The 22,208-nt window shown below is 35.6% G+C and overlaps 1 protein-coding gene across 4 annotated transcripts in view; it reads right to left on the bottom strand.

Moving 5' to 3' along the window:
- The window catches only part of KCNH7 (potassium voltage-gated channel subfamily H member 7), a 498,938-nt gene that overhangs the window by 29,429 nt on the left and 447,301 nt on the right, over positions 1 to 22,208 (bottom strand). For 3 of the 4 annotated variants that reach the window (XM_043894913.1, XM_043894912.1, XM_043894914.1), the window contains 2 exons: positions 20,877 to 21,076; positions 1,811 to 2,063 (listed from right to left, as the gene is read on the bottom strand). In XM_043894913.1, coding sequence (XP_043750848.1) covers positions 1,811 to 2,063; positions 20,877 to 21,076 — 453 coding nt within the window. Of the gene's footprint in view, positions 1 to 1,810; positions 2,064 to 20,813; positions 21,077 to 22,208 lie in introns of those variants that run through there. The other variant, XM_043894915.1, reaches the window with a different exon arrangement.

The following is a 22,208-nucleotide window of genomic DNA, read 5'->3' as shown; positions in this document are numbered from 1 at the left end:
ACTGATGGAGTATTGGTTATGTAACTTTTAAAGGTAGTAGATGGCAGTGTAAAATGTACCTTTACATATATACGTATATCCTAAAGCTACTTTTCAGATTTAGAAAACCTCAGTGGATCTGTTACTTATCTTTTTGGTAAACAAGTTCATATATAACCCAACTATGGAAACTACCAAAGACTTTTAAACAAAAAAATTCGAGGTAAAAGAAAAACTCTGTGATGTTCTTATTTTAAATGTGAATGTAATGGGGAGAAATCAGATGCCATATCTTTATAAGGAAAATTGATGTTGGAGAGAATACTTCAACTTTAATTTAAATAAATAGCTTAAAAAATGAATGAGGACTCATAATTTCTGAGACTTTTAAGTACAGATTTACATGGAAATGGAGACAGGAAAGGAGAATCTCTTGAAATTCTTTATAGTTTTGATATGTTAGTATCGATATTATCAGAGAAAAGCTCTGAACTAAATTCAGCATGAGCTTTGTATTTGTATTTTACATGATTGTAAGTGAGCAAAGAGTAAGCCAGTCACCATGTACAGTTTAACTACATTCTAAAATTACTATTTTATAAAGCAAGACAGCTTGTTACCTTCCTGTAGAAGTTAAGGCTGGCTGATTTGAAGATCAGGAATGCAACGATGCATGCTTCTTCCCTGGCAACAGACTAGAACTGTCAAGGCCAAATCAAGTGAAAATCTCACTTTACTCTGTAGCTGCTAAGTGATTTAAGATATATTTTTATTCTTGGTCTGCTTATTGGATTATAAACCAAATTGTACCTCTGATCAGGTTTGAAAATTTTTTTTTAAAAATTTCTCATCATAATATAATGATCAAGATATATAAATTTCTCAAACATCTTCATTCATTTATTGGGTTCTGTGTTATGCCCATTGGTTCTATACAACAGTGAAGAAAACACAATATCCTCATCCTTTGGATGTTAACATCAAGAGTCAAGTAAAAGGAAATCATTGAATTAGGTGCTTTTTATTTAAATAGAACCAGATTTAATCCATAGGGAAAAAAATGAGCGCACATGTTCCCAAACATTGGGAGTGGGTGCTCCCAGGGAGACACAGCCTTAAACTTACTGGCTAGGGGATAGGAGAGAACAAAAACTGATCTCATTTCTCTCTGCTCCCTTGTGCTTTCCCATTGTTCTAATATTCTAAAGAAATCCTACCAGTTCACACTGAATAAATTTATTTTTGAAGAGGCAGATTGGAGAGATGGACTTTCTTTTGCACCCAAACCAGTTTAACTTATGAATTTTTATCTCAACACCTTGATCCCTGTGTGTTGTTTATAGCCCTATATTACTGATAACCTAGGTAAGGACTCATATAATTCTGTTTGATGGGACACAGTATAAAGTGTACAGCCAATAGACGAATTCATAAACATACAAACCCAGGTCATGACAGGCATTGGCACATACTAGCAAGTATGCTTACTACATATACATTTTATTTAAGGTGATAAGGACTCAGCATGAGTCCACGATCCTGTAACACAAAAAGGAAAATGCTATTTTCATATATTTGGCCTCAAAGGCTTAAGTGGCTGCCAAGAATGGAAGCATTTACACATCAGAGAACAAGTAAGAGAGTCAAGAAAATGTATTTTCTGCAAGGTTAATTTGATTTGAATTGAATTTTAAGTAAAGCTTTAAAATTATTCGTCAGTCTTAAACAGTACTCATAAATAAATAGGAAAGTCCTGTCTTCTGTCATTTTAAACTATGCATTACACTGGCTAAAAGCTGAATTTGTGACTATCCAATTTTAAAACACTCACCCAGAATAGCTACCACAATGTCATCTTTGAGGATTTCAATGGAGCCTCTGGATAAGAAATAAAGCGCAGTGAGCACATCCCCACAGTGAACCAGGGTGTCTCCTGGGGGTGCATGGGTGGTCTTGAACTTCATTGCCAAAGCTCTAAGGCAACCTTTACTTGCCCCCCGAAAGGCTTTGCAGTTTTGCAGCAAAGTCTGGTTGAGATGTAGACAAATGTCAGCTTGTAAACATTCTGGGAAACCCTTTAGGACCTGAAGAAAAAAAGAGACAGAGTTTCATACTACCAGCACACAGAGGACCTCCACCTGAAATAAAGTATATTTCTTGTTCATAGCACCTCAGGTGTAGTAACTGTCACACAGGAATTCTTATAATGCTTCCACTTCACCTAACTTAATGAATATTTGGTTTGCTAAACATGTCAGAATCTGAACTCAAATACGTGTTCTCTGAATTAACTGCAGGCATTCAGACTCAACACAAATGCTGCCTCATTGAAATATAATGCCTACAACATTTCACACTGCTTCTCATTGCCTGCATTATGTTATGCAGCACCATTTGTGCACAGATATAATGCAATGTGACAATTAATAAGACATAATTAATGAAAGGTGGTACAACTAGAAAGATAACCTTCTGAAGGGATCTCAAGTCAATTTGGACTGCTATCTCTGGTATACATCTCAGTTATTATTAATATAAATAATGATCCTGAAATAGCCAAGGTATTTGTAAATGTCATATACCAGAGAGGGCTCTTAGCTAACAATACATGAGTATTTACATTTCATAAGCACATTATTTTGCACTAAATATTTTGATAAGTACTGAAAATAGAGAAAGGAAAGGAGAACAGCAAAAATACTTTAAAAGTGCAGTTAAAAAAAAAAAGGCGCAGTTCAGTTTTCAGAAATGGAAATTGTGCCAGAATTTATGATGCATACATAAAGCTTCTAACAGCTCTACTGTCTTAACAGCCTATTCAGTGACTAAATAAAAATTTGTAAAAAATGATTAAACAAAATCTTGTGACAAGTGCTGCTCACTTTAAACTGAGTAAAATTTTATGTTATTAAAAAAAAAAAATGTCCCGTATGCAATGAGTCAACGATACTCAACTCTTGCTTCTCTGTATGTTTCTTAGCTATTTTGGGTGGCATATAGAGATTTAAATTCTCAGGTTGACTTTCCTCTGTCAGTAAAAATAAATTCATTTAAATATTCTTTGGAGTAGGGGGAGGAGGCATTATAAGTGCCTGATAATGTAATTTTAGGATTTCCGACCTTTTTGGGTCAATCTTATTATTGCTGTCCACTATAGCTAAATGTAATAATAAATAATTTGTGTATGTAATTTTAATGCATGTGCCCCACAGAAGAGCTTCAAATTAAATCATATTTTAGTTAACTTATACATATGAAAGCAGCCACGAGGATCCTGCCTCTGCAGGACTACTGTGTGATGTAATTGGTCAGACTGGCTGTGACATGATACAAAAGAATCATTGAAAGACCTGAAACACTACAGCCACTGTCTCCCATCTTGCTTCCTTCATTGTAGTCACTCAGAGAAATAGCTCAAGAGTGTTTTAGAAGAAAAGCCATATACTATGTGTTCTGGTCATGAATTTGCCACAGGTTGATGCTTGTGCAAGTCACTTTATCCATCTGTGTTTCTTTGACAGAGAATAAGAGCCTTTGCAATACTCAAATTTGTCGTTAAGTTACCAATATATTGTGTGCCAACGGCAAGACACTGCTTACCCAGCCCCACACAGCTGCATAAACTCAGGCTTTCATCCTGAAGCTTCTGTAGGACCCAGTTCAGGCCCAAAGAAGGAGCTCTCTCCCCCCTTAACTCTAACCTTCAGGCTTCACCTCCATGACTGGGCTCCTGTCGCATTTCCTACTTAGACCAGAGATCTCTCCAGAATGATAACTCTGTCCATTTCTGCCTTTGGGGCCGGAGACCTTTTTCCTACGCTTCATTGGGATTATAAGCAGCCCAGCTCCTCTCATGAAAGTAGTCCTCTAGTTTGCTGATCCTTCTACCAGTCTAAACTAATCACATTGGCTTTGGCAAGTGATGTTAGACTAAAGATAAGTAGGTTTGGATACTGTCTTCTGCTAGGGTAGGAACAGACTCCAGTTCACTGGCTTCTTTGCGTATGATTTACTTTTCCTAGCTGAAGCCCACTACTGTGATCTCAGCCTAACTCTCAGGTATCCTTATATAAATAAAAACATAAGGAACATTATTCCAAGAGACAAATTGGATATGCCTATTTTTCCCTTAGCATTTATCTATAGGATGGTACAAAAAGGCATTTTATATTTCACACAAATTGTGGAGATACTGGGTTTCTCCCGTGGCTTGAAGAATCTGCCTGCAATGCAGGAGACTCTGGAGATGTGGGTTCAATCCCTGGGTCAGGGAGATTCCCTGGAGAAGGAAATGGCAACCCACTCCAGTATTCTTGCCTGGAGAATCCCATGGACAGAAGTGTCTGGGAGGCTACAGTCCATGGGTTGCAGAGTCGGATACAACTGAAGCCACTGACCACCACCAGTGGAGATACTGCTACCGTTATAGGAGTCAGAATGAGGATGTTGAACTTATAGCTGCTAGCTTTCTATTTTTCCTGAGGTTTCTAAGATATATTTTCTGAGTATAACCTGGTTATAGAATAAAAAATTGTGCATGAACACATGTGTGTGTATGTGTGTGTTCATGTGTGTGTGTGTGTGTGTATGTGTGCTTTGAGCTGGAGATGCAGATGAGATCAAGGTAGGGGTTATATACTTACTGGGTGTGATATGAGCTATGGAATCAGATAGGCATGAGTTGAAGTTTTAGTTCCATCCCTTACTAGCTGTGACTTTTATCAAGTCAATTAACTTTTCTGGAGATTCATTTTCTTTTACAGTAAAAATAATATCTACCTCACAGGGTAGATATTAATGAATTATCACAATTAAATGTGATAATGAATGTAAATCATCCCGTGCATTGTAGACATTCAACAGAAAGTTGACTTCTGACTTTTCCTGTGGATTTTTTTCACACATATTTATTGTTCCTAAAGAACTGTTACATTCTCTTTGCTAGAAATTGAGAGATACAGTGCCCAATGTATTTTTATTGGTCTCATTTGGTGACTAGGAAATTCACCACTAAATTTTGTGTTCCATTGCCTCAAGAGAGTTTTAATTATTTTTCCTTTCGTCTCTCTAACTTTTCTTTCCTCTTTATGACTTGTGTTAAATATTTTGGCTTGTCATTTTGCACTCAAGTTTTCACTGTGAGTTGTCTTAAATCCTTTTTGAAAGTAGTCAATTACTAAATCAATTTAGAAAGATGTTTTTGGAATTCCAGTATTCTTGGAATCACCCATGAAGCCTTAAGGGCACTTGGGAAAGTTTTTCAATATCTTTCTCTTCTCAAGTGTCTTTCTCATGTGTTGTCAGCTCCTAACACTCATCCTAATAGAAGTGACAATCACTGGAGAAAATAACCTCTAGTAGGAGGTACCATGGGGCTTCCCCGGTGGCTCAGTGGCCTAAAGAATCCACCTGCCGATGCAGGAGACACGGGAGACAGAGGTTTGTTCGATACCTGGATTGAGAAGATTGCCTGAAGGAGGAAATGGCAACCCACTCCAGTATTGTTGCCTGGAAAATCCTAGGGCCGCAGGAGCCTGGTGGGCTACAGTTCATGGCTACAGTCCATCACAAAAAATTGGACATGACTTAGTGACTAAACAAGAACAAAAGAGGTACTACAGAATTCTGAGGAGAGGCCTTTGTTTGTATGTAGTGGGGGTGAGATTCACAGATCTTGGCATGAAGGACTTGTCTAGATTAAGGAATCCTCCTATGATGTTAGCCCTTAACTGACTTTCCTAATTTTCTTAAGTCAATTACATAGAACTCAGTAGATGCTAAGATTTATTCATTGAATCTCTTCCTAGCCCAGAGATTTGGAAGTCCTAAGTAAGTTAGCAGCATTGGAATCTGGGTTATGCCTACGTAAAGGGATTTTATAAGGGAGTTAGAAGAGAGGGAGCTGTATTGAAACAGAGCTAGAGGCACATTGAAAGGGCGGGAAGAAAGGGTTGGGTTTAAGTGGATATTCATCCAAGGCACCCCTTCCATTGGTCCCAGCCACGTTGCCTTTCTTGCTTACAACTGAGTTCCTTTTCTGGTCAGGTGGAGCTTCCTCATTTAGCATTCGAATAGTGGCATTTTATTGAGCCTTAGCAGATAAAAGCTTTAGCATTTTATTGAGCCTTTAGCCTGGCTAAAAGAGAATCTGTTTCAAATACATAAGTACAAACCGGGACACAGGTTGGTTTAATGATTATTGCAGTCAGGCTGCTACGCTCTACACAAGCTTCTTGTTCCTCAGCCTCTAAAGCTGTTATGAGGGTACATAGCATCTTTAGCTGTGCAGATGGAGCCATTGTTTTACTGAGTTAGCCTGATGTCAGACTAAGGCTATTGCTCAGTTTCATGGCCTGCAGCTTGGAAAAACATTCTTCATTCTTTTAACAAATATTTATTAAGTATCTACTGCTCATAACAAGTATCTATTGTTAGGAGAGCATAACAATGAATAAAACTTTCTGAAAATATCCCTGGTCCTCAAGCCTCTAAATGCCCTGATTAGAAAAAAACAGATATAAGGTTACTCAGAATTTCCCACATTTTCATGCCAAATTAGACTTTTATAATGCAAGTTTACAATACTAATGGCTGTTCAAAGGAACTATCAAGGTAATAGCTAATTTAAGGTGAGTAAAAAGTTCCTGAAAGTTCCAGAGCATTCTTTTCAAGGCTGATAAAAATTCCATATCTTAATTATGATATAAAGTCACTTGAATATTTTATAAATGCAAAATTAACTTCCTTTTACTTGAGTGTAGGTAGATAAAACTCTATGAAACTCTCAAATTATATCAGACAAATGAGACATTTGTTCTTTTAAGTGAGTAAGAAGTGCTTTCTGTGACTGTTAAATCAATCCCATAACTTAGTACTAGAGAAATCAAATTTTAGGGACATTCAAACAAGAACCACCCAACAACCACAAAACAAGATAGAAGTATTAAATCAAAGTCAGACTGAAGAAATGACAAATGGAGACAGCAAAAATGGAAATAACTACTCCATATTAACCATCTATCAAACTCTATTATTCCTTCCTCAGATTTAAGATACAAGATTCAGTGTTTGCTGTTTCTTAGCCTGCATTGCAAAACACTCTCTTTCTGTGGTGTGTACACTGTCTAGGTTCTGTTGGAAGAATGTCAACAATTGAGTTTTTGCCAAAAAAATAACCAAAACCAAAACCCTCCTTCCATAGTGTTTTGAACTCTAGTATTTTATTTTGAAAAAAAAATATTATCTAATAGAGGCCCCCTATTTAGATAGCATTGGAACACTGACCTATGCTGTAATAAATGGCTTTTGGTTTGTTTCACCTAGCAGGGCTGCAGAGAGGGGCCATTCCTAAAAGCAGCCTGAAGAGGGCACATGGAGAAAGACAGTCTGAATGTGGCAAATGGTTCCTCTGAACAGCGAATTAATCATAGAAACAATTTTGGTAACTGTGATAACTAACAGTAGGAAATTTCCTTGGGTCCTTGAATATACTTAAATCTTGACAAACTAGTATTAATCAAAACACAAATTAACACTCACTAACGAAACATTAAAACTCAAGTATGATTATCAAATAGATTATGCAAGAAATATATCAAATCTTAAATCTCTGCCCTAAATCACAGCCTTCATATTCTATAGCATTTTAAAATTTCTAATATAATTATTACATACTATGCGGACATTCTAGATTTGATAACATCTTTAAAAGATACTAAACCTCACTTTTCACTGTTTCTAGAAGATAATGTTGTTCCTTAATGGATTTCACAATTTTGAGGTCATCCCAGATTATATTATTTCTACGATTATGGTTTATCATTAAGGGATAGGGAGAACACATCTTTCATCTTTCCTTGGTGATTACATGTTTATCCACTAATTAAGTCAGGTACATTCTTTTAGTAGTTTTAAACATACAAATATATATAACCTCAGTCTGAAATCTCAAACTGCTTTTTCATCTACTTTCTTATTTTACTCTCATGTGGCTAATGAGAAGAAGGAATTGTTTTAATGCATAGCACTATCACATCTGGCCAGATTGCTGGCAAAGCAGGGTATTGTAGAATCCATGACTAAGGGCTTTTATAAGTCTTAAGAAAATTAACTAATTTTCTGCATGCAACTTTTCAACATATATCATACAGTTATATCATTTACGCAAAAAACATATGAGCAGAACAAAATGCTGCTGCACATAGACATGGAAAACAGTGTCATAAATCCTGAACCCGCTGTGCTACAAGTAAAGTTTCCCTGAAAAATGAAAAGCGTCCTCCCTCCTGCATCTTTCCCTTCTCCCTTCCTTGTCTTGCAGTTCCCATCCCCAGTTAACAGCTTAATTATGAGATGTTCCTTTGCTTTCCGAAGGAAACTCAAACTTTAACCTGATCCCAGTTAAGTCAGGGCCTAGGATGAGCTGCAGTGTGAATGATGATGTGTAAGCAGAGGGGATTTACTACTTTAACATACATATTCTTGCTACTCCAATTCTGGAGCCCTTCTGCTAAATCAGCAAAGGCCTGACTTAAGAGGGTACATTAGGATTTTTGAAGTAAGGTCTCAGGGGAAACCCTGGAACTCACTAAAGTTTCTAAAGGCAACAGAAGGGATCTGCATCTTGAAAAGCAATTTTAGGACCTTCCCCTCAACCTCCCAATTGTTTGAGAGAGGGAGTGAAGGAAGGGATGAAAGAATACTTCACAAATACTTTTTTTTACAAAAGGACTGATTGTAGCTTGCCTACAAAGTAAGGAAAAGGGAGGTGCAGTCTGCCATGTAATGAAAAAGTGATTTAAGTACCACTTCACATTTGATATACTATTTTGAACTTGAATATGTTTATGTTTCAGAAAATTTCCTCATGTGTAATATGTTACAATCATGCTTTGATTTATCAACTTTATATAAGGAATATAGAAGGGTGATTTCCCCATTTTTTTTCACATGAAAACTAAAGAATAAGTGCATTAAGGGTTCCCCTGGTGGTTTGGTGGTAAAGAATCCATCTGCCAATGCAGGAGATGCAGGTTCAGTCTCTGGGTTGGGAAGATCCCCTGGAGAAGGAAATGGTAACCCATCCCAGTATTCTTGTCTAGGAAATCCCAGTGACAGAGAAGCCTGGCGGGCTACAGTCCATGGGGTCACAAAGAGTCGAACATGACTAAGTGCGTAAACAACAATAAAAAAGTGCATTAAGGGATTTTATTTGTGGAAGAATTAAGACTCTAAACTTAGTCCAGGATTCTTTCAACCTTTGTGACTTGCCATAGCTGTTCATCAGAGTGGATTTCTAAAGTTGCTACTAGTATGGTGAAGTACAAAATGTTTTCCATTCATTCATCAGTTTTATCAATAAGCAACAAAGAATAGAAATGTGGCATAAATGCTATTTTCTTTTTGTACTGGTTAGGGTATTCATTTCCCAGAAAGATTAAAACTATACAACAATTGTTTTCTAGGGAAAGTGATGGCTCTACTGACAATTTCATAACTTTTTTCAAAATAGCAGAAGCTCTCAAAATAGCAGAGGCTCTCTTCCTCCATCTATTAGATTCCCCTTTTGTAAAATGTGTTTAGTCTTGTTATCCAACGCTCCAAATGTTCCATATTGTTATACAAATTGAGTTTCAAACCAGCTGTGTAAGTTCCAAAGCATATGTATATCAGCTGTACTTGTTCATGAAATCACATAATTCAGTCGTATTGCACATAAAAGAATGAAGTAAGTATGACTAAAGAAAGAAAGCAGGGTTCCCCCACCCCCATGAAAATAAAATGACATGTTTTGGAAAAACTTTATAAAAGTGAGTCATTGTAAATAAATGCAGTCATAGATTGGTTTTGTATTAGGTGTGGGTACTTAAACATTTATAAAACTGGAAATGTTATATAGTCCATTAACTCTAGAAAAAATAATTAAAAAGTGACTAAAAATCAGAAGTACATGAAAATTAAGAACCACACTCTATGATAACCTTTGGATCAAAAAATACATAATACAGAATGCAGTAGAAAAATTCATATCAAAATCCATGGAAACACAGAAAAATTTACATTGAAAGAAAAATACGTCTTAATGTCTTAGTTATTTCAGAAAGAAAGACTCAAAAAAAACTTAAATGGTAAAAATAATAGAACAAAACAAAGGAATAAAAAAGAGGGTAATGAAGGCAAATGCTGAAAATGAAAAGAATAGTAGCAATAATAAATTAATCCAAAGGCTAGTTCCCTGAAAAAAAACACAGTGAAATAAATGAATCTTTCAAAGGGCTGCTAAAGGAAGGAAAAAAGAACAAAAATATGCAAATTTAGCAATGATAAGGCAGATGTAGCTACTGATATGGAAAAGACTGAATAAATGAGTTAAAACAGAATCTGTAAAGCAATTTTGTAACAACTTTGAAAGCCTAGATATATTGGATGAATTTTTCCCAAAATAGGAATTATCAATATTGACCAAGAAAGAAACAGAATAAATAATTACCATAGTGGAGACTGAATGGTGGTTAAAGAACTATTATTAAAACCACCACGACCACATAGTTTAACAGATGATTTCTTTCTAACATTTAAAAAGCTTGAAACTATAGAAAAATACCACTATAAAATAGATGCACAGTTCTGAATAACTTACTGGCTAATACAATCAACAAAATATCAAAAATATCTGTGACCAAGTAGGATTTATTTCAGAAATGCAAGGATTTTTTTTAAAGTATTAGTTTTAATGGTAAAGTTATTTTCAAAAAGTCAGCTACTACTATTTAAAACTGTTTTGGAGAATCTAGTGAATTCATATGGAAAATAAATAGTATTTTTTAAAAAGAGGATGGATGTATCTCTTTTTGTTGCTGATATGATACTGAGAACATCCAAGAGTAAATCCTTAGGGATCTCTCCTCCTGCCCAAACAAAGCCAACCCAAATCAGACTAAAACAAACTAAAGAAAAAGTCCAATACAAGTGAGGCAGATAGGGAATTCCCTGACAGTCCAATGGTTAGGACTCTGCACCTTCACTTCCCTGGGGGTGGGGTTCAATCTCTGGTCAGGGAACTAAGATCCCACAAATCGTGTGGTATGGCAAAAAGAACAAATGAAAAAGCATTAGGCAGATAATATGTTAATGTGGCTATAAGGAAGATAAATAGCAGGTAAAAATGGAAATGTATAATATATTTCATTTGCTTGACTAAGCTATGTAAATTTAAGGATGAATTTAATAACAAAGGTAAGAATTTCTAAGAGCATTAGAAAAATCTTACTGAAGGAGACATTTTAGGCTCTAAATCAGTGGCTCTCAATCCTGGACACATGTTAGAATAGACATAAAAATACTGATGCTCTGACATAGCTATAAGCAATTCTGGTTTAACTGTTGCAGGGTAGGTCTGAAGCACTAACATTTATATATTCAGATGATTTTAATGCGCAGTGAGGAACTTTATATTGAAATTTCAAAATCATGTAAAAATTAATATAAAATTCATAGAAAGGAAAGGGTTAGCAACAGGTATTTGATTCATTCTCTCTCTTTGAGTTATACCTGGAAAGAAAAGTGACTTGATAATGACAAAGATTAATGACCTGCTCTTCACAAGCACACTAAAATTGGAGGGCAGTCTCATCTATGGAGTGGCATTCATCTGTGGCAGGGTGTGTCTAGTTTCAATTGCTTACAGTAAATAAATATTTCATTGATTTATAGGATATTACTTTCTGGAAAATGTCTTGTAAGCTGTGTAACTTCCAGACTCTAAAATGTGTATGTCTGATGACCAGAAGAGCTTCATTCTGCTTAAGTGTTATGTCATCACACACATGGTCTAAGGTCCTCCTATGTTAAATCTGACTTAACTTTTATGTAGGGTACATCAAGCGAAATACTTGGCTGGATGAATCACAAGCTGGAATCAAGATGGCCGGGAGAAATACCAACAACCTCAGGTATGCAGATGAAACCACTCTAATTGCAGAAAGTGGAAAGGAACTAAAGAGCTTCTTGATGAGGATGAAAGAAAAGAGTGAAAAAGCGGCTTGAAACTCAACATTCAAAAAACTAAGATCATGGCATCTGGTCCCATCCCTTCGTGGCAAATAGAAGGGGAAAAAGTGGAAACAATGACAGATTTTATTTTCTTGGATTCCAAAATCACTGAGGGCTGTGACTTCAGCCATGAACTTAGGATGTGGGCTTCATGGAAGAAAAGCTATGACAAACCTAGATTAAAAAGCAGAGACATCACTTTGCTGACAAAGATCAGTAGAGTTAAATTGATTTTTCTAGTAGTCGTGTATGGATGTGAGAGTTGGATGAGCGAGGCTGAGCATCAAAGAATTGATGCTTTCAAATTGTGGTGCTGGAGAAGACTCTTGAGTGTCCCTTGGATAGCAAGGAGATCAAACCAATCAATCCGAAAGGAAATCAATCCTGAATATTCATTGGAAGGATTGTTGCTGAAGCTGAAGCTCCAATAGTTTGGCCACCTGATGCTATGAGCTGACCCTTTGGGAAAGACCCAGATGCTGGGAAAGGTAGAGGGCAAAATGAGAAGGAGATAGCAGAAGATGAGATGGTTAAATATCATCACTGACTCAATGGACATGAATTTGAGCAAACTCTGAGAGATAGTGGAAGTCAGAGGAACCTAGCGCACTATAGTCCATGGGGTTGCGAAGAATCAAACATGACTTAGTGACTGAGCAACAACAATGTTAAAACTTAGAACACATACTAGAAGAAGGATCTCCATGCCTTGATTTGCCTTATGATTGCATATATTCTTGAATAAACTTTGATATTGGTTACAAGTTCTGATTTTTGTGTGCCAGAAATAACAATCTGGTCTCTGGGTTATCTCAAAAGCTCAAATGGAATTTGTCATAATTGAATTGAGATAGTCATGTATTTTATATGGAATAATAAAATATTCTCATATGCCCCCCAAAATAAGAAAAGCAAGATTAGTAAGAGTTGACTTGCCTTGTCAGATACCAAAGTATGATATAAAGCTATTAAGCATAAATCAGAATTTATATTGCCATAGGAAGGGACAAACAGCCAATTTGGGAGTAAAGATACTTGTGCTGAGCTGCATCTGACTCTTTGAGACCCCATAAACTATAGCCTGCCAGGCTCCTCTGTCCATGGGATTCTCTACGCAAGAAAGCTGGAGTGGGTAGTTATTTCTTTCTCTAGGGAATCTTCCCCACCCAGGGATTGAACCTGGGCTGCCTGCATTGCAGGAGGATTCTTTACCATCAGAGCCATCAGGGAATATATATTCCAATTATACCTAATGATTTAATGTGTAAATCAGGTGGTATTTAAAACCAAAAGAAAAAGTCCTATCTTCCAACTATGTGAAGAAAATTATAAAACTACATTTCAAACAGATTCAGAATTTTCTTCCTTAAACATATAACAAAACTCAAAGCCTAGAAAACTACTTGTGTAATCCACAGGTTTAGTGGGACCTTTGTGAAACAGGACGGGATCTCTGAAGTATACAGGAAAAGTTGACTAATTGGATGATACTAAAAAACAAAAAAATTAAAATCCAGACAATATCCTAAACAGATTCAGGATACTGGAAAGAGACTAGGAATAAATTGCAATCTAGATGAGAGATAGAGCATCAATGTCTATAAATTACAAAGAATTCTTTAAAAATGACAAGAAAAGGGTAACCAAAATCTATACAAAAATGTTATGAATAAGTAATTCATAGGAGTGACATCTCAATTAACCATTCTTGCTTTATTATAATAAAGCACTCTGAACTCAGTTCTAGTGTTGCCTACTCTATCACAGCTCATACATAAGGCAGGTAAAATTAGAGTTAGAATCTGGGCCAATGTTCCCATCTTAGAAAACATGACTAAGGCCCTGTTTTCCTAGTGTCCACACGCTGACTCACAGATAAAACTAGGTACTGGCTAGATGTGAACATCTATGATTCAAGTACAATAATTATACTTGTGTGAGTGAGTCTTTGGTTTTCCTTCCCACTACAGTGGGTGTTTCTAACTACTGACATGTTTCAGTTCTGTGTGAATTGTAGAGCATTCTGAGTTAAGAAGATGGCCAGGAGAGTGAGGAAAATGATTTAGCATGGCTCCAGAAGTGTTAAAACGCACTGTACAAGGTACTGGACCCAAAGTGAGGAAGATTCTTACCAGATGGTCGCTAAACTGAGTGTAGAGTTCTTGGGATAGCACACCTGACTAACAGCAGCCCAAGATGTAAACTAAAAGATTCTTTTGGAATATCTGGCATGAAAGAGGCATGATTATATGTGGTTTTTTTTCCATTCACACTCATCTCTATGGATAGTAACATGTCTAAACCATGAAAAATAATTAAATGCAATTCTCCTGAGTATGCTGCCTTAAGGCTATATGGTCAATTGGCTAAGATGAACTACTTGTGCTTATTTTTGCCTTTAAAAAATGACTTTAAAATATCTGGTCTAGTGGGTGGAAATTTACATATCCATTTTCAATATAAATTCTCAAGCTATTGGTAATGTCTCGGGAAATTCTTTAACTAAAAGCTGGACTTTTATTTTGGGATAAATTGTGGATGGTTTGATTCCATTAAGTTTGATAAGTGCCAAGTTCCTCTAATATTTGAATTTAATGCACCTAAATTCATGTTTCCAAAGAATATTTTAAACGTGAATGTTGATGTCTTTATTTTCTATTATTGGCTCACCTGTACTGATTATTAATTGATCCTAAACTGAATTGAGCTTGAATTATTCCTGTGTTCCAAAGAAAGCATATAGAAACATGGATCACTCTTCAGCATAAGAGACTGCACTTGAATCCTGTTTGAATAGTAGCACAAATTTTGGAAGTTGAAAAACAACTTGAAACATCATTTCCACCTTCCTACTGCCATAGGAAGAACATTAACAAAGGGAGAAACTGAAGCATAGAAGTGTGTTCATTGCCTCAGTGTGGTATTTCTGTAATGACTATTTTTCATGTGTAATGCCCCAGACCATGCTGTTATTATTTCTCTTGACTCAGGAGTGGCTCAGGATCAGATCCCACTGTTGAACTTGATTTGCTTAAAGCAGCTTGGTGCTTGATGTAAACAAGTCTTTCTTAATAATGGTTGGAGACCAGGCTGATGTGACCGTCACCATTTGTGAACCATGATCTAACACATACCATTTGTAATCTGAAAATACCAGATGCTTGTTTTAAGCTTGATATTGTTCATGTCAGGGGGCTCCAGATGGTATAATTATTGTGCTATGTGGCATTTTTGAGACTTTAGGATAAATAGCCTGGAGGAAAAATAGGAAGGAGGTGACTTGCCCTCTCTTAAACACCTGAAGTTCAGGTGCTAAATACAATTGTCAAGTATGTGTGTTAATAGCAGATTTCTTGCAAGTGGAAAATTTCACATATCCAGTTTCTGCTGATTCAGGCAATTCCTATCAACTAATCAGCATGATGATGAAAATATCTTTTAAGGTTCATTGTACACAGCCATTACTTTAATTCCACTCTTAAGCAGCAACTATTTCTTTAAAGAAAACTAAAAGATGTCACCAATTATCAGGGTCATTATCATTTAGATGCAGTTTTTTGTTTTTGTTTTTTTTTGCCAATCCCCATGCTCCCTTTTTAAATGTGTGGATTTATACTTTTCTATCTAAATGTAGAGAAGAGCATATGTCTTTCATATTAGGAGACATTTGTAATGCTCCCTGTACCTTGATTGCTAATTTTGAACTGATGCTTTTTTTTGTTAAACTATTACTGGTCAAATAAAAATATCAATCTAAATTGTAGGCTCACCTATGCAAGAATTGTATTATGCTGCTTATATCTTTAAACATGAGTGTTTTTATTTCCTGAAGACTTCTTGGTAACAGGGTCTCTGCCCATTGGGTGGTTAGTCAGACTTGAAAGGCATCATATTTGTAGTCATTTTACTATAGCCTTATAATGAACTAGTCCAAGGTTTTTCACTGACTATATCAAGCTCGGTATATAAAGTATCATTAGAAAAAAGTAAAGGGTAATAAAAATATTATGGTAGAGACAAGATATGCTATTCTATAAATTTTGCTTTATATCCTATGTGGCTTAACGTCACAAGGATTATTTTATCTGAGTTGCTGAATTAGACATTGAAAGAGCTCAAAATTACATTTCACTATGGTGCATTAAAATAGGACATTAGTGGAGTATATTTGAAAGTGACAGTCTGGCACAGATGAAGTTATTTAAATAAATATAGGGAATGCGTGCAACAATAGTTTTGATGGAATGCAGTTAGATTGTAGATGCAGGTTAGTGTTAGTAGTTGCTAGTTAAATAGATGGTAGTTAGTAGTAGCAGCAAGCAGTTAGTAGTAGTAGTCTGTAGTCAGAGTTATCAGAAAACAGAGGAGAAGGAAAAGAGTCATGGAAAGAAATGAAATCAGACTTTTATTAAAATGTCCTTAGAAAGCACATCAGCCCCAAGAAGTAGGAATTTCTATTAAACAGTATGTCATTCTTCATTATTTTCTTTTCTCTTTTCATTGGCTTTGCTCATTCGGTCCATTATAAGTGTATGTTTTGTCACTCAAGGGTCCCACTGTGGGGCTTCCCAGGTAGCTTAGTGGTAAAGAATCTGCCTGGCAAGAGTGCCACTGTGATTCTAAGCAATTTTAGCCTACCAGGTTGATTCTTGATTGAAATCTCTAAATATTCTCCCTTGTTCAACTCTTCTCTGACCCTATACCTTCTTCTTTCTGAGGAATTAGTCTCTGCTTGACCAAAGGGGCTGGACCATGTGGTACGTATGAGTGCCATTGAGTCGCCTTCTTTATTCCTCAAAACCATCATTTTTCTTTCTTCTCCTACCTCTCTTTCAGGAAACTTTGTCTCTCTGGCTGCTAAAGAATTTCTTCTTCTTTTTTAGGTTCTTATTCCAACTCCTTTCTATATCTGTTTCTCTAATTTTTCTCCACCAACACCCCAGACTAAAATACTCAACTGTTCTCCCTTTTTTTTTCCCTCCCTTCTTAAAGTAAATTAAATGAAATTGTTTTTAGATTATCTGCCTTAATTCTGCCTTGGATGTCTCAAAACAGGGCCTCTATTCCTGTCCTTGTCTTTACCTGAAATGGTCTCCTTGGTTTCTCTGCCACCCACATTACCATTCACTTACTTCAGTGGTTTTTTGAATAATACTCAACACAGAAACAAATGTTCCACAAAGGAGACTCGGAGCAAGAGAGTGTGCAGCAGATAGGTTAGACTCTACATCCTCAAGCAGAAAAACTCCCATAATAATTGCGTCACAGATTTAGCAAGGGCAGTTTTGGTGCTTTAGAACTATTTGAAAATGACATGTTCAATGAAATTACAGAGAGGTTAAGTGACTTGTCCAAGATTAGTGGCATATTGATAGCTAGTACTTGGGTCTTTTTAATTTTTATTCTATATATATTTTCTCTATTATTCAGGCATTATTAGAGGGCCGTTTTTAGGTAAGGAGTAACAGTTTTCATTGAATGTTCAAAAAGGCTTTTCTTCCATGCAAATATAATTTTAAATTATGGAGTAGTTTCTGTCATTAATGATTTATTTCTCTCCAACCAGAATGATGGATAGATCATGGTTATTGGTGTCCTTATTCATTCAAGCCATGTTCCTTCATGTGCATGGCTTGATTCTACAATGACATGGAAGGTGATTTTCAGTTTTTGGCACTGTTGTAACTAAAATCAATGTTAGATAATGTCTGAAAGTTTCAGATTGGGTTAAAAGACAGCTTTGATTTTTGGGGGGAAATCCATTGAGGAACCTTCAGTCCTAATCTGAAAAAGTACTGCAGAAAGAAAAGTATTTTCCAGACTTAACCTATGGACATTTCTGAGCTAATTTTTACTAATCCTAAACTTGACATAATTTGCAAAAGGACATCTTCCTTTCACTAGCTTCATTATTCTGACCGCTTTCCTTTTGCAATCTGAACCATTTGGCTCAACTGAGAGGAAGCCCATAAATATTCCCAGGATGCTTTTGGTTCTGGAACATTCTGGCAATAGATGTTCCACTAAAAGCAAAAATACAGGGAATAAGGAATATGGTTCCATGTTTTAGGTAAATTCTTTGTTATGTTTTGTGATTTATCAAGCAATCAAATGTTTGGGGTTATGAAAAAGAATTTTCAGTCAATTAATAGAGTGTGAATAAACATCTTGTACTTCATCTGGACATGGTTAAACAGCAAAAATGGCCTGAAATGTTTCATGATAAATTATATTTAAGGTTATACTTAAATGAAATAATATGGAATGCTGATGTAAAATACAACAGTTTGATGTATTTTTATGTATTACCGTACATAAAGTTAAGTCGCATTAAATTGTTATTAAATCACAATTTAGTTAACAATAAAACTAATAAGACACAGGGATTTAACAATGTGGTGTTAGAGGTAAAAAAAAAAAAAGGTTTTTTTTTAACCTCTCAATAGTCTAAAAGTAGGGTTGCTTTTTTCTAATCAACTTTCTTTTGCACATTGCACTTAATTAGCAAGCATCTTCCATTTGCTGAGTTTTCAGAGTTATGTTGCACTTAGGTCTTTTACTCACATTGCAGTCACAAGATGAGAAATGTAGACACTGTGTACAAACAAGAAGTTCGTGCAAAGTCAAGCTCTCAAAACCACATGCAAGACTCAGTGGCACATGGTTTAGAGCTCACACAACTCCTGGATCATGTAATACAGGCATGCAGATGAGAGGAAAGAAAAGCACCTACATCATGAAAATAGAGGATGATGAAAGAGAATGACATTTTCTTTATGACAATTATCTAATGCAAACCGTATACCCATAACCTTTACTAGAGCGGAGGAAGGGGTAGATAAGTGACTTTTTGTGGGTGGGTTGAGGGGGGGAAAACTCTATATAAATATTATTAGAGGTCAAGTTGTTGTTCAAGTTAAGAATTTCTATTCTCTACTTGGCCTCTTCCAGGTTATCTCCTCCAGCTTCTTGCTTTGTATTTCCTCTGCTACACCATGCAAAAAAGATCAGAACTAACATTGGAAATCATTTAACAAGCTCTAAACCTGACAGACCACAAGGGTGTTCTCCACAATTTACACGAGAATTAAATTGGATATAAATACCTCCTGTTCTTACCGGTGGGTGTTGTGATTCCATGTATTAAGGTGTGAAGCAGACAGGAAAGAGATAAATCTTTCATAAGTACATTGTAAATAGGCAAGTGGTATATAAACCAAATTCATAGGTAATAGAGTCAAACAATGAAAGGTAAATAGTTTTTACAAAATAGACTTTATCACACAAAAAATGGTCACGAAACTAGAGTAATATGGAGAGGGGAAGTAAAATAAATAAATGTTTAACTATTGTTATTGAAATAATCTGGCAGAATGGAACAACAAAATTGAGTGACATGTGTTTTGATTAAAGATTCTTGACACTGCTTCAGCCAACCCAGCATTAGAGAATCCCCTGTAGTTTCTGAATGCTGATATCTTCATTAAACAATAATATGAATGGAAATAAACAAAAGTGACCAATTTGTAGGTACTTTCTTAAGAGATTAAAGTGTTACCCTGGTGAGATCAACTTTGCAAATGAATTTTCACAAGTAAATACGGGATAATTAGAAATAACTCATGGGATTCAGTTATGGTTTTGTATGAAATGTGCTGATTGATTAGTTTCTCAAATTAAAAATATATAATGGCATGCCATTACTTCTCAATCAAATAAATCATGCACAGCTATGATAAACTTATCATATGTAAATATATATTTCAAACTGGGCAGTATTTGCAATGCTTTCTGTACCTTAACTGCTAATTTTGGATCTTTATTTTTTTTGTTAGGCTATTGCTGATCAAATAAAAAAATGTCAATCTCAATTGAATAAGTTGTATGCAAAAGTTGTATCATACTGTTGCTGTCACTAACTTTGAAAGACGTCATTTTCTAAAGATCTCTTAGAAACAAGATCCTTGCCCAGTGGAGGAATAGCTAGATGGGAGGGTATCATAATTCTAATCCTTTTTTAATAGGCCTATGATATGCTATTGAATTTGTATTTATCATGTAATTTATCTTTAGTAATCAATCTCTATAGCCAAATAGCTAGGTCAAAAAGATATATGTAATTTTCCTAATAATAAAAGGAGCTCTTTAGATCAATTAATTTTATTAGTTGTATAAGCATTGATAGAGGAGGGAAGGTTATGAAAAGTTGATGTTGAATTTGTTTAAGAGTTATGAAGGAATCCATATTTCCCCCTTGAAAGGAAAGATGCATTAAACCAGATACAGTAAAAGGGCACATATTTAACTGATTAAAATATAGAAAAATTGTCCTTAACAGAAACATGAAACTTCCTATTATAAAATGTTTATGGTATACTTAAGTTCCTTAACCTCTCCCACATATCCTTAAAATGTCATATTTAAAAAAATATTTCTGTTTGGAGGCATTATAGTTATTATTCTTTATATTGTAACATCTTAATGCCCATGGATCCATCTATTTTGCGGGCTCTGGCAGCTAGGCCATGTGGTGAAAGCCCAAGTCCTAACTGAGCAATTCTCTCTCTGACCAGAAGTGGGCGCTCTACTACACACAGTTATATCAGTTTGCATCATGTTATGCCTTTGCCACACAGTATAACTAGATATAGCACCATGCAATGCCATGAGTTGAGGATGAAAGACTATCTCCAGGGGAGAAAATAAACATCCGAGAAAGGAAAACAAAAGCAAGGGGTTCAAAGCTGGTGAAACTGTTTTTTTTTTTTTTTTTTTTTTTTTTTTTACATTTTGGCTGTAGCTATAATGCCTGAGGGGCTCCAGTTTTGGAAAACAGTAATACATACCATGTTCATGTCAATGCCATTGGTGTAAGTCCATGCGTGCTGGAAATATTCTTCAAGCCGTTGCCTCAGAGGGTTGGGGATTTGGTGAAAGCGAATGAACTCTTTTACTCGCAGCATCTGCATGTGGTACCTGGCAGTCCCCGAGTATAGTCTTTGGATAATTGCAGATACGTTCCCAAAAATGCTTGCATACATTAGTGCTGGATTGGATAAAAAAGAAAGTTATGGGGGAAAGACTGCACTTGGGGATATTACATCTTGTCAGAATCTCAAAATGCAGACTTTTTTTTTTTTAATCTCAATCCATTTGTGAGGGTTTATCACTGGCCCGTGGGGAATAAAGTAGTTAAGTCAATACTGTTGTAAAGTTTATAATTTTGATGGTAAATCTGGAGAGGAAAAATACCCCAATTCATCATGGATTCTGTATTAAAGTAAAAACTCAGACCGTTTACAATATCAACCTGTAACCAATCTAGACTATTGACTAGAGATAAGACATGTTTAGAATCAACATTTTATTTGTAATGTAATAAGAAGGTACATCATGGGGTTATTACAGATCTGTATTCTGGAAATGGAGCAAAAGTTTTAAAATTGTGACAACTCTACCTCAGCCTCAGGCCTAACCTTGTAATATTAAAAATTTGCTATAAAATTTAAGATTAGTTAGACTATTTTGGATTTGCTAAGGAATAATATTTTTTTAATTATTTACTCATTTATTTGGCTGTGCCAGATCTTCGTTGTGGTATGTGGGATCTTTGTGGCCTGTGGGATCTAGTTCCCTGACCTGTGATCAAACCCAGGACCCCTGCATTGGGAACCCCGAGTTTTAGCCACTGGACTACCAGGGGAGTCCCCATAAATTGTTTCAAGGAAATCACAGTTTCCTTAGAGTGCATCTTTGTATGTAATTTTTAATCTATTAAAATTCATTTTTATACTTTCTATATGAGAAATATATCTTTGGTTTAGACTATGGGAATATAATTTTATTTTTGCAGAGAAAAATGGAATACTTTTTTGTTCTTTCACCTATGGAAAGAAAGAAAACTAACATTCATTACCTGGAATTGCATTTCTAAAGCTTCCTGGGCAAAATATTTATAATTTAACATAAGCTCTTTAAATATCTTGTCCTTCTTTTTATTTTTGTGTTTAGTTTCTAATAATCCTAAAAAAACTCTATATTCTATACAGAAAGTCACATGATGACAATGGCCTACATCTTGCTTTGGGCACATGTCAGATACTTAGAGAGGAGGTAATGGAACTGTAATGTATCAAGCAGGTGGGGGGAAAAGAAAAACAACAACAACTCCTGGAAGT

This window comes from Cervus elaphus, chromosome 33, assembly GCF_910594005.1.
Source record: "Cervus elaphus chromosome 33, mCerEla1.1, whole genome shotgun sequence".
NCBI classification, from domain to species: Eukaryota; Metazoa; Chordata; class Mammalia; order Artiodactyla; family Cervidae; genus Cervus; species Cervus elaphus.
Note: the sequence above shows the minus strand (reverse complement) of the source record. Positions and strands in the feature narration are given on the sequence as shown.